Here is a 13,684-nt window from a genome sequence, read left to right on the forward strand (position 1 = left end):
TCCAAATTTATTTATAAGTTTAAATAATTCAATACTAATAAAATAATAATCCAACATCTAGATATACAACAAATAATACCTAAAAATTCAAATAAATACACAAAAAATACAAACCAACAATACAATAATATTCATATATGGGTAAGAGTTATGCCAATAGGTCGGACTAGTTTATGTTGGCTTCTTTTATAAAAAAAAGGACTACTAAAATTTCGCATTTTTTAAAAGAAGTTTCATTTTCCTTTTTTTTGCTAAATAAATATTCAATGGAATTTCCAATACTAATTAATTTTGTTGTGACTTTTTGGTTTAATACGAAAAGTTAATAAATCATTCACAAATAGGTTAAAATCGTATATTAAATGAATTGTTACACAAATGTGTTATAAAGTTAAATTTCTACCATATGAAATGATACTGTATTTGTGTAGTTCTTTTAAAAATTAAAAACAAATTTATGATGTTCTACTCATAGTAGTTAGTTCATGAAAAATGGATTGGGGAAATATTTATAGATTCAAAGCATCACACTTTAAATATTTTAAAATACTTCAGAAAACAGAGCTCGAAAATTTAGCACTGTTTAAATCATAAAATCAAACAATGTTTCAAATTATTTTATTTTATTTCATTTCAATTCAATATCAATTCAATTAAGTTAGATTTATTAGTATATTAAATTATAAAAATATAAAATTGATCGATTCCGATTAGAACCGAAACTCTAACCGGAACTAGTTTTATATAAAAAGTTGGAACCTATACTAGAACCAGAACCGGTATTACAGTTCCCGATTCCGGTTAACCGAGAACCAGGGAACCGTTTATGCACCCCTACTTCCATATACACCACCAATGGAGTTTGCCACAATGAATGCGCCCGTGAGGACGACTATCTACACATGAGAGAGAGGGTTTTCAATTAGATCGGGGGAAGGGGGTCGGCCACCTCCCCTTGAGGGTTTAGGGGATAAATGTTGTACTCAAGACCATAACGTTTCAGCCATGAGACCTACTCCACCAATTAGGCTACTAGTAGAGTGTAATGCTACTCATTAATTCATGATCCATGCAACAATAAGGCTACAAATAGACAAAGCTGCTAAAGCTAAAACCAAGTGATAAAGTTGATCTAACCAAAAACAGATTTCATATCTAAGAAATACATAAAGAAAAAAAAACTTCTATACAATGACAATACATGAAAGATTGACATACATAGGAACATAATAACTGACGAGTGTCATTTTTTTACCAAACTTCCAAACTCTTATGCATTTATCACTTTGTGCAGTGACAACTTTCTGCATTCCAGCAGCCAAGCATGTTATAGGAAGACGATTTGGCAATAGATCAATGCGATCATCTTCCGTAAGTCTTATTCCTTTCTTTTTCTGAATTAATTTGTTCTTGTCCATGGAACGGCTTGATTCAGAGCTATTCTCCATGATGATTCTGGACAGTACATTGCCACTGCCCTGGTCGACAATTCTCACCACGCCATCTATTCCGCCAATAACCAATGTGGATGCATCATTCCTCAGATGTTGCATAGAGTAAAGCACATTTGGACTCACTCGTGTTTCCCATTTTCTTCTCATTGTTCTGAAGGGGAAATACGTCAGTGACTCCATTCATTGATATCATCACAACATCCTTAGTAACTACATTCAATAATATCATTACAAAATCCTCTCTTACACACACAAAGTCATACACACCATAAGTGATTCACAATCCTTTTTGAGGCGTCCCACCTTAAATAAGTCATTTTCATTTTAGCAAAAAATAACACATTTCATCCCTCTTACTTTATCTCTCTTCGTCTACTTTACTCTCTCTCATAATTTACCCACTCTCTATTTAAATCTTTAAATATCATTTTTCTCAAATCTCGTGCCCCAAAAAATTGCCTTGCTTATGGTGGGATGGAGGGAGTACCTTTTTACAATACATAAGCTAAATAAACACCTCCATGCTTGTCATCAGTGGTTTATGTTGATACATGCAATGCATACCATGTATTTTCATTTACAATTCAAACAACCTATACGTAACACATGTTTTACGGGGCTGGAGTGTAACTGATCCCCGAGTGTGAATGAGTAGGGACCATTTCTAGATGACATAATGCCAAGAATATACTACTCCCTCCGTTCCAACTAAGATGGGACATATTCTTTTTATTTTGTTCTAAATAAGATGACACATTTCTATTTTTGGAAATAATAAAGTAACTTTTGCTATCCTAGGAATACATCCAACCACTTTTTCTCATCAATTAAAATATTCTACTCTGTTTATCTCTCCTCTGTTTATCTCTCCAACTACATTTTCTCTCACCAACTAAACACAATAACAAACAACTCCTAAAATCCCGTGCAGACTAAGAAATGTGTCTTAGCTGGGACGGAGGGAGTATAACACAAAAATGTGATGCATCTCAAGATACTAAAATATGACATAGAACACTTGTATAGTCCTTATCATGACTCATTACACATTATATACCTAAAGACTTAAGATATCAACACGGGCGCGTAAAGGGAAACGGAATCCTTGGCTGGCATACCTTAGATCCCAACAAGATGCATAGCCCGTACTTGATCCACAAAATAGTGAATATGAGTTTGGGCTCAAACACATAGTCTTTATGCCTGCCATAAAACAGAATCAAGATAAAAAATTAATACCCACAGTTGAGCAAGTGCAACATTATAACTTTGTCCCTACCGGAACCCCTTCCCATGGATAACTCTGTATGGAGCAACAGTGTAGTAACAGTTGCCAGGAAGTCCCTCTATTGGCATTTGGCACAGGCCTTAGTCTCAAAAGTATCAACTATCAAAGAAATATATAGAAGATGTAATTTTGTTTTCAGTTTGGCAGCTAGGCATAAAGGGCTGGGACAAAAGGGGCAGTTATGTAATACTCCCTCCATCCCAGCCAGTGTTGTTAGGGTCGCGGGGCGCCCCGGGGCGATGAGGGGGGACCCCGGGTCGCGGGGCGATGGGGCGACGGGGCGAGAGACCCACGAATCGGGGCGCCAGAATAGCTGAATGATGATTATATTTGTATCTCTTCTATAAGTTTGTTGCTTGAATGTTTATCACATCAAATAAATCTACATAAATCATTACTCCATATTAAAAAAAGAAGATTAAAAGAAACATATAAATTTTTAAACAACATAACATAACTAAATAACTGAATTTTATTATCAAAATCATCAAAGTTCCAAAAAAAGTTGCAAAACATAAAATAATTAACTAAATAATATCATCATCACTCAGAGGTAAGTCTCTTCTCCTTCATCAGATACAACCAAATTAATATCTTCACTGTCATCTTCATTATCCACAAGAGTATGAGCACGCATAGAGCTTGAGGCTTGTTCTCTTGTGCTTGTGCTACCTCTAGTATGGTCTTCGTAGGAATTCTAGCTTCGTAGGAATTCCTACTAGTATTCCTCTAATAGAATTCACACTCACGATCATATTTTTCTCAATCTGAGTATGAAATGGACCCCTATATATCATATCGATATAGTAATAATTTTGAAATTAATTGTAATACTAATGGCTATCACATAATTTCAGAATTTAGATACTATGCCCAAAGTAAAGTTGAGATCTTTATACAGAAATAGTAAATTTCAGAATTTTAGATACTATGCACAAAATAAAGTTGATATCTTCATACCGAAATAGTAGTAAATTTCAGAATTTTATAATTAAACCCAATTTATCGGACAAAGTTGACATAGACACCTTATAAATACGGACTAACTCAATATACCGTAAAAGTAATGGGGTCAATTAGAAAATAATTATTTTAATATTGGGACTAAATTGATGAAATTGTAGAAATTGCCGTCCACTAAAGAAACAATTAACGAAAATGCCCATCGCCTAAATCAATCCATTTCCTCCCTAAATCAACTCCACCGCGACAACGAACAATGCCGTTCAACCCACTCGGCGCCGCCATCTTCAGTTGGCCATTGAATTGCTTGGTTGCGTAATTGATTGCTTGCCTCAACCTCTACTTATCGCGATTGCGTTTTTGGTCAAACTTGATGCTCGAATTCGAATTCCCCCACATTTGATTAAGCCCTAGCTCCACGGCGACCCAGACGACCCAGGCGCTCCACGGCGACCCAGGCGCGCCCCACCGTCGCTCCACGGATCTCGCACGACCCCGCCGCATCGGGGCGATTACAGGCTCCCTTTGAGCGCCCCGCGCCCTGAGCGCGATTTTCCCAACACTGATCCCAGCTAAGATGCCACACTTTCCTTTTTAGTTTGTCCCAAATAAGATGACACATTTCTATTTTTTGTAACTTTCTCCCTCCAATTAATAACCCAACCATTTTTCTCACTCCAATTAAAATGTTCAACTCACTTTGTCTCTTCCATTTAATACATACACCCACCTTTTCTCCCCAATTAAACACATTCAGTGTTGTTAGGGTCGCGGGGCGCCCCGGGGCGATGAGGGGGGACCCCGGGTCGCGGGGCGATGGGGCGACGGGGCGAGAGACCCACGAATCGGGGCGCCAGAATAGCCGAATGATGATTATATTTGTGTCTCTTTTATAAGTTTGTTGCTTGAATGTTTATCACATCAAATAAATCTACATACATCATTACTCCATATTAAAAAAAGAAGATTAGACGAAAAATATAAATTTTTAAACAACACAACATAACTAAATAACTGAATTTTATTATAAAAAATCATCAAAGTTCCAAAAAAAGTTGCAAAACATAAAATAATTAACTAAATAATATCATCATCACTCAGAGGTAAGTTCTCTTCTCCTTCATCGGATACGACCAAATTAATATCTTCACTGTCATCTTCATTATCTACAAGTATAAGCACGCATAGAGCTTGAGGCTTGTTCTCTTGTGCTTGTGCTACCTCTAGTATGATACACTGCTTCCGACGCTCCAGAAGCTCTACCATCGTTTAATTTTGGGAAATTGTTTATAATTGTTATGTTAAAAATTTTAGTAAAAAAAAGATGAATAGTAGATTTGAGTTCTTTTTCCACTAATCCCTAATTCCCTACCATAAGAGTAAAAGTTCATCGATTTGAAATAATATTGTAGAAAGTGAAAAAAATGAGAAAAAATGATTTCTACAATTTAAATTTATTTCAAACACCGCATCACAATATATCCACACTACTAAATTTTATTACTGCAATAAACACCGTAAATGTAATAACTATTTTATTTATATTGCATAGTTAACGTTTATGTTGTTAGTAAAGCGTACTAACGGAATAAGTATTTATTTACTTTTAAAAATTGAAAATAGACGATTTACTAACATTATTTCTATTATCAGGAATTTTCAATTCCATAACATAGATAAAAGAATTAATTATTTTGATTAGTCCTTCTCATTTCCATAACATAGATAAAAGAATTAAAAATTAATTAATTCATTTAAAAGTAAAGCGTTAAATAATTAGTCCTTCACAAGTTATTTTAATTCTTTTATCTATGTTATGGAAATGAATAATGATTAGTATTATAGGAAACTACTATCACACTGCTCACAAGTGCATCAACTTAGTTAATTAAGTTAGGTCTCGAAACCCAACTAACAAACTTGATTTGGCATGTAGATAAAATATCACATGGCCAAGCGAATACTCGCACGAAACATGAAAAATGAATTATAGGAAACTCATGCATGCCTTTCTTACTTTTTTTTTCTTTCTAACATGTAATTAGAAAAAGAAATGACAAGAAATGATTTAAAAATAATACTCCCTATAGTTTGTGACTCTGATCAGCACAATAAATGACACGTCTTTGTTAGCAAAGTTGACTCATATTTTAAGAAATATTTTAGAACTCATATTTAAAGAATTAAATAAGTATACTAAATCAGTGGAGCAGAGTGATTGACGGAGACCGTGAAATAATTATCCAGTGCAACGCGGTGTAGGTGAGCCATTTCCCATTTATCCACACTCACATCGATTTCTCGTTTCCATCAAACCGACAACTGTTTCTGCTTCTCCTTCTCCTTCCTCTCTTCCTGTAAAAAAAAGTGAATGGATGCCTTTGTTTCTCAATTAGGCTCAACGGCGACCCAGCCGACCCAGGCGCTCCACGGCGACCCAGCCGACCCAGGCGCGCCCCACCGTCGCTCCACGGATCTCGCACGACCCCGCCGCATCGGGGCGATGTCGGTCTCGGCCCTTGCGACCCGCGACCCAAGCGCGCTCGGGGCGCGATTTTAACAACACTGAACACATTAACCAACAACTCGTAAAATCCCGCCGACCAAGAAATGTGTCATCTTAGCCGGGACGGAGGGAGTACTACAAAGATGGTTAATAGTCGCAGACTAAAGTCCAATTTTAGTCCCTTATATTTGCCCGAAAATTCTTTTTGGTCCCATACATTAAGTTTGTGACCTTTTGGTTCCTAACATATTGTTTTGGTACCTTTTGGTCCCAAACAAGGTCACAAACTTAAAGTATGAGACCCGAAAAGAATTTTATGGGATAATGTAGGGGACCAAAATTGAACTTTAGTCCTAGATTATAATTAAGTTATTGATTTGATCAAACATTATGACTTTTAATTTTAACAGAAAATGGTTATTTTGGACCAAAACAATATGTTTGGGACTAAAAGGTACAAAAACAATATGTTAGGGACCAAAAGATCACAAACTTAATGTAAGAGACCAAAAAGAATTTTAGGATAAATGTAAGAGATCAAAATTGTACTTTAGTCATAGTCGTAAGATAAGTCACCAACTTCGATATGACTTGTAAATTGTTAAATGATGACATTTACCTTAGAAGTCTATAAAATATAGACATTCCAAAAATTTGCCAATGACTGGAAAAATGGTGTTGCATGATTCCGATACAATCATTATCCTACAGATTATGATATGGATCGTTCACTATCTGGAGATTAGTACTCCCTTGATCCCTCACTAAGTGAGGCATTACTTTTCGGCACAGGTTTTAAGAAAATGGAGTTTTGTTAGTTAAGTGGAGAGAATAAAGTAAGATAGAGGAAAAAGTAAGAGAAAGTGTCAAAAAGGAAATGACTCACTTAGTTTGGGACATCCCTAAAAGGAATATGAATAAATTAGCAAGGGACAGAGGGAGTATTAGTTATTTAATATTCTATATTATTAGTATTTGTTTCACTACATAGTCTTTGTTATTAAATTAGGTAAAAATGCTGAAACTTCACACAGGGGCGCGAGACTTGTGCCTCATATCGCATCAGTCCCCCTCACCGGTAGGGACTGCATGCAATTTTTTTTGCAGATCCGCATCGAGGTGTGTCTCAAAACATTGTTTTAAAATTGACGCATGTACATTCAAAGATAAAAAATGATTTTATCTCAAAATCAAATAGATAAAGAAAAGTAAGGAAAGCCCACAAAAATGTGGCTATTTCTTCTAAGTACTTTACAAAAGTAGGTGCCCTAAATTTAGAATACGGATCTAAAAGAGCTCAAGTTCTAAAAGCTTAACCAAAATAAGTCTTACTCACTTCTAATATCTTTAGTAGAATCTTCCATCCTAAAAATCTAGGCAATTTGGTAGAAAATCATAATTAGATAATAATGGATATCAAATTAGATGTGTTTTTCCAGTCCCCCGGTTATAAACAATGGTGCTATGGGTTCATTTTCTAACAATGTAAAAGCCACAATATAAGTGTTCAATTGTAATAAGCTCACTTCTAAAGATTTCATCATCCTTCCCCAAAAAATACCATCTATCTTTCAAAGACCACATAAGAACTAAAAACATTCCAAGAAAAGAGAAGTCTGTGCTTTATATATGAAAACATTTAATGCACCAAGCAGTTCAACATTACCTTCCCTTCATCGAAGTTAAAATCAATTAGCGGTGCTCTATCCGGAAGCTGGTATTCATCCAAACCCTTACAGCTCTCTGCAGACCAGAGACGCATCACCTGTGACTTTTAAGACTAAGCATCCAAAGTATGTATGCAATCTAAAGATGTGAAGAATAGATAAGTAAATCATGCTCGTTTTCCTAGGAGACTATTTTTGACAAATACTATCGTCAGCAGGGTCATTCATAAACTATTGCGTTCATTGAAGCATCTAATTACCCAAGAGTACTAGATATTCTGAACATCCCCCCAGCAAAACTAAAACAGAAATATCAGAGACAAAATTATTAGAGCCAACTATTGTGATAGGATTTGGACTCATTCGCATGGTCATCGTGTAATTGGAATGCCTATAATTAACAATGGGGAACCGGCAATGTGCTCATCCAAAATCCTTTTGGCTGAAATGCCCAGCATTTTTAGACTTGAATAATCGAGTGGGTGATCTGATATTCATTATCCCTAAACATTATTTATTCTCACATAAAGAATAAGCAATATTGTTTGAAAAGGAAACATTGTATGGAGAAGTATTGAGAATATGATTGAAGGATATTGTTATATGCAGTTGACAGAAATTGTTACTCCTTCCGTCCACCATAAAGGAGCCATTTTGACTCAGCACAGGGTTTAAGAAATTGTTTAAAATTGGGAAGAAAAGTAAATGGAAAAGGATAGTAGAATGTAGGTCCCACTTTTAGTATTAATTTTATAATGGAATGTGAGTGGAACAAGTTAGTGGGATGTGGGGTCCGCTGTCTGCACACCAAAAGTGGAAAAAAGTACATGGATCTTTACATCGTGGATGGGGGAGTATTTCAGATTTGTAAACTACAAAAAACTGCTACAGTGTCTTTGTACTTTCCGAGTACTTATTTAAAAATAAATAGAAAACTAAATCTATAAATTTTGTAACAAGATCGTCCGGGCCCTTTTTAGAAATTAAGTTATAGGTCAGTACTACACGACACTATATCAAGCAAACAAACTGGTACATATCTCTTCATTTAATCTCACAGAGATTAACTATATTTTATCATTATAGATGATTCAGAATAGCATAAGAAAATATACGATGCTTCAATATATAATTTTATTCAAAAGTTAGTTCTGGTCTTATTTATCAAATTGTCAGTTTCTCATTGCCAGCATACTTTCTTTTGTAAAATATTCAAGCCAGTCTCTTATCGCCAACATACTCGATTTAGTTGTTTTTTAATCCTTCCTTGCATCTAGTTCTCTTTTAAAGAAAAAGGTTAAAAAGAAGAAAAAAATGGAACAGCTACCAGATGCCTACTGCACATATTCCCAACTATGCTGCTCTTACAAAGACACAAGCCGGTGTTCTTGATATCTTAGTTGTAGAAAGTAGAATGCTTCATACCTTATCTCCAACACCAGTGAGAATCAATCCCATTTTCATTCTGCATTTGGTAAACCTAAGAAAAAAGCATGCTAATATAGTTATGCCTTTGAAATTTTAACATAAAAAATTTGACCCAAAGAGAACAAAAAAATCATCAAATCTGAAATGAAAGAACTGGACGCCAAAAATGAATAGTTGACATGGTAACTTGATAAAATAATTTACTTTCAAATAAGCACAATCCTAGAGCTGGTTGGGGAAAAGTGCACAACGAATAGACAAAAGAATACACAAGCACAGCAAACATTTCAAGAGTTAGTTAACCATTGAATTCTGGAAAATAAAATCCAAAGAAAGTGTAATGACATTCAAAACTTAATATCCATGTAGGAATTTATCAGTCATTAAGGTGGACAGAAAATATGGTTCAGAAAACCCGACTGGTTGCATAATGCCATCATTTTCAAATGCAGATATTCGAAGAAAAGTAATACTAGGAAAGGGAAAATGTTATACTTTATACTCAAATATATTAATTAAAATGATTTCCTAGAATGAGAAAACTAGATCTGAAGATAGCTGTGAAATCAAGGGCAATTGTAGCATTCTGAACTTGAAGGGAGTGGCTAAAACTTTTTCAATAAATCATGAGCTAAGCTAGCAAAGCTGATCACAGTTGGAACATATATTGAACTGACTCAGAGGAACTTTGCTCCTTTATTTGTGTCCTGACAAAGGCATACTCCAAAAAATGTCTTAAACTAATCCTCCCTATATGTATAATGTATATGGAGCCCTAAGTAAACTGAAACAACTGCCAGGAAGTACTAACAGAGACGATCAAATAGATATACTACAGAAGAGTTCCATAAGTACTAATTACATCCATCTGCTCATCAATGGCACTCAGTTCATAACTTTAAGTTGACATGGTTATTTTAGAACCACTGGTTTCCACGTCAGAGCTGGTGGTTCGTAGGTTGGCACAGGTTTGTAAGAGTACGTGCCAACCTACCATACGTCAAGTCCAGATGAGTTGGAGCCAGAAGTTCCACATGTGCGATTCCAAGTTGACCACAGGTTTATTCCAATTTGGACCCTCGGGGAAGTTCTACAAAGTGCGACATAATTGCAACTCAAAAAAATAAATAAAAAGTGATATGATTCGTTGAAGTGTAGTGAGTACCAATCAACATATTACTAAAATGTACTTCCTCCGTCCCACAATAAGAATCACATTTTGCCATTACAGTCTGTCCCACAATAAGAGTCACATTTCACTTTTACCATAAATGGTAAGTAGGTCCACATTCCACTAAATCACTTCACTCACATTCTATTATAAAACCAACATAAAAAAGTGGACCTCATATTAGACTAACTTTTCTAATCCACTATTTTTAACATTTCTTAAAACTCGTGCCCACGCCAAATGTGACTCCTATTGTGGGACGGAGGGAGTATTTATCGTTACTTAAATTGCTTAACTCAATGCAAGTTAGTAAAATTTTGAAGCTTTAAAACAACTAAAAAGTGGCAGGCCGATATGAATAGAGTAGAAAAGGATAAAGATTTACCCTACCGAGTGAGCTTTCCACTGAAAAACACTAACATGTCCTCCTTGTAAAGACGATCTTTGTTGACCCATAGCTAGCTGCTCCATCTGTATATTTATCAATTTTTCTGAATAATTAGACAAATCAGAGACGCTAGCAGAATCAGCCTGATGTTGCTTGTGATACTGTAATTGCAGCAGCTTCAGTTTAGTAATCACTGCCCTCCTTCAACCATGAAACAAACCAAAAAAAAAATAAGGCGCGACATAGCGTTTCAAGTTGAATGATACTAAATGAATGTTTTAAGTAATTTGCTAGTTATCTCTCTAAACTGTTTCTCATTTTCCATCATTCGGTTTACGCGCCAAAATTAACAAATACAAAGACAAAGCCCTAAAAGAAATAACTAAGATCAACAGATGCACCGAATAGGAACAATATAATAAGGAAAAATCGCTTCTATCTGAGAGAGAGAGAGAGGTACCATGAGTGGCAGACGGCGGAGCAGCGAATTAGGTGGACGAGGTCGAGAAAAGTGAAAATCATGAATAGAGTGTCGGCTCCGAGAGCGTCAATTGTGGTCAGGGAGACACGGCGGCAACGCTTTGCCGATGCCGGCGGGCGGATGTTAAATGATGACGTAGGGGAACTGAGAAAAGGTAATATTATGACTTATGAGGTATACATTTTATTGACGGACTTCGGAAAAAAGAGATTAAATATGAAAGGGATCGGGCATAACACATAAGAATGCTTCCAGAATAATGGATTTTTTTTATCTCTCTTATTTTTTTTACTAATTCTCTCACAATATTTATCAATGGACCAAAATTGGCCTCATATACAAAAAAATAAACTCTTTTAAAACTCTTCTAAAACAATTTGCAAATTCCCGGAGGTGGATATGGCTAGTGAATTAAACACATAGATTTGGTTAGAATTTTAAAAGTATAGATTGCTTGATTGCCAATATTAGGCCGAGCATTAGTAGATTATGGGGTTCCAAACACATACGTAATGCTATATCTTTTTATAAACGGATTATATATTTATTATTCTGAAATATCATTGCATATTCAAAATAGTAAAAATAAAATACATTCAAAAAGATCACATGAGCTTGTAAACCTTAAATCTATGGTAAAAATACATATCATTTTCGATATTGTCATTTTTTTGCGAAATAGTAGAAATATCAACTGAAATAGGCGTTTATAGTCATCTATTCCTCATATTATCACATACAACATTAAATCTACAATAGAAAACTATATAATTGGAAAAGAACGACATAGAAATGATAAAATCGAGCAAAAACGAAAGAGAAATGAGTAAATAACATCTTCTAACCTCTCATCGATGATTCTCCCGTGCTTTTCTTTGACATTTTGAGGATTTGTTGGTGTATAATCGAGAAAAACGACGTAAGAATGTCGAGAAGATTTAGATGAAGCTAGGATTTCGAAATCCAAATTTGTGCTTGAGAGGAGAGTGGTTTGGCGTGTTCTTTGTTTCAATTTCTTCTTCGTAATGAGTGAGCGTCCAATTCAGTGGCGGACGCAGAAATAAATTTTAGTAGGGGCTTTATTAAAATTTTTCATTATCAATATTAATATATACTATATTAATATATAAATTAATTATATATATTAAAAAATCCCAATAACAATAATAAAATTGTATAAATATTTAATACATAAAGTGCCAACATAAATACTATAATTCAAATCCAATTCAACTTCTTGCATACTGATTTCCACTAATTCAACAATTATAGCACTTAGAGAAGATAGAAGATGAATAATTATCCTTTCGCATTTTTTTAAAAAAAATATTCCGTTTCTATATAAGAAAAAATTACTAAATTAATTAAAAATGTAAACTTTACTCCTAGAAATGTAGTTTATTTTCTATAAGAATATTAGAATGTAAGTTTACTTTCTATAAGAAATTAAAATTATGAAAACCACACAAAAAAACTTTTAAATAGTTCAATAAATACAGTAACTATGACAAAAGAAAAAGGGAAAAATGGACTCACCAATTAAAATGGTAAAGAAGAGCCATAAAATCGTTAGTCAAGTATAATTTTTGAAACGATTTCAAATTTAAGTGATATACTTATACTGTTATGAAAAGTGGAACCCGTTTCAATAGGGATAAGGGATTGTCTTTTCAGATTTTATTACTATTATTATTTTTATATTCATTAAACAACTTTTTTGTTATTTCCATCTTCTTCCCAACCCCAACAGCGCGGCGGCCATTGTTATATACATTTTTTCGCTGCAATTTTCAATTTCAGCCCCTCCTTCCGGTTAAATTCCAACTATTTAGACATCTAACACATTAACTTGGTGAGGGCTGAAGTTACTTTCAAAGAAAATTTAAATATTTTTGAAGTAGAAATAATTTTTTTTAAAAGGTTTGGGAGGGGCTTAAGCCCCTCTCCTCATATGTGTGTGTCCGCCACTGGTCCAATTTGCATCCTTCCACCTTCACCCGCCAAGTTTAATTATGAAATGACAAATAGGCCCTTATCATATCAGAAAATGATATTTTTGTTTCATAAAATGATAGTTTGCCGAAATAGAATATAAAGAAACGTTTTCCTTTTTTGATTGTCCTATTAAAAAACGTTTTCCTAAAATGGAAACAATATCATCTCTACTTTTTCTTTTCTCTTACTTTACTCTTTCTTCATTAACTCACAAAACAACTTTGCATAAAATCCCGTGCCAAAAAACAAATGTTTTATATTTAATGGGACAGAGGGAGTATGTATTATATCTTCAAATCAAGAGTCAAAATCATTCAGCTCTGAGTATCAAGAAATTATATAA

The 13,684-nt window shown here is 34.5% G+C and overlaps 1 protein-coding gene across 1 annotated transcript; it reads right to left on the reverse strand.

Moving 5' to 3' along the window:
• Positions 1-997: 997 nt before the first annotated feature.
• Positions 998-12,228, reverse strand: LOC121761664 (F-box/WD-40 repeat-containing protein At3g52030-like). Its single transcript, XM_042157334.1, has 9 exons — positions 12,192-12,228; positions 11,326-11,512; positions 10,863-11,066; positions 9,304-9,358; positions 7,878-7,976; positions 3,420-3,509; positions 2,734-2,800; positions 2,573-2,657; positions 998-1,605 (listed from the first exon to the last, which is right to left on the reverse strand). Exons 1-9 carry the CDS (start codon positions 12,226-12,228, stop codon positions 1,185-1,187), a joined length of 1,245 nt encoding a protein of 414 aa, XP_042013268.1. The 3' UTR covers positions 998-1,184.
• Positions 12,229-13,684: the final 1,456 nt, after the last annotated feature.

This window comes from Salvia splendens, chromosome 1, assembly GCF_004379255.2.
Source record: "Salvia splendens isolate huo1 chromosome 1, SspV2, whole genome shotgun sequence".
In the NCBI taxonomy this organism is placed as follows: domain Eukaryota; kingdom Viridiplantae; phylum Streptophyta; class Magnoliopsida; order Lamiales; family Lamiaceae; genus Salvia; species Salvia splendens.

Excerpts from the sequence above, each read along its gene's own strand:
- LOC121761664 (XM_042157334.1), bottom strand. The coding sequence starts at position 12,228 with ATGTCAAAGAAAAGCACGGGAGAATCATCGATGAGAG. Across the intron at positions 2,801-3,419 it reads AATTCCTACGAAGACCATAC|AGGGACTTCCTGGCAACTGT; the intron begins TAGAGGTAGCAC and ends AAATGCCAATAG. Across the intron at positions 1,606-2,572 it reads GCATCTTGTTGGGATCTAAG|AACAATGAGAAGAAAATGGG; the intron begins GTATGCCAGCCA and ends TTTCCCCTTCAG.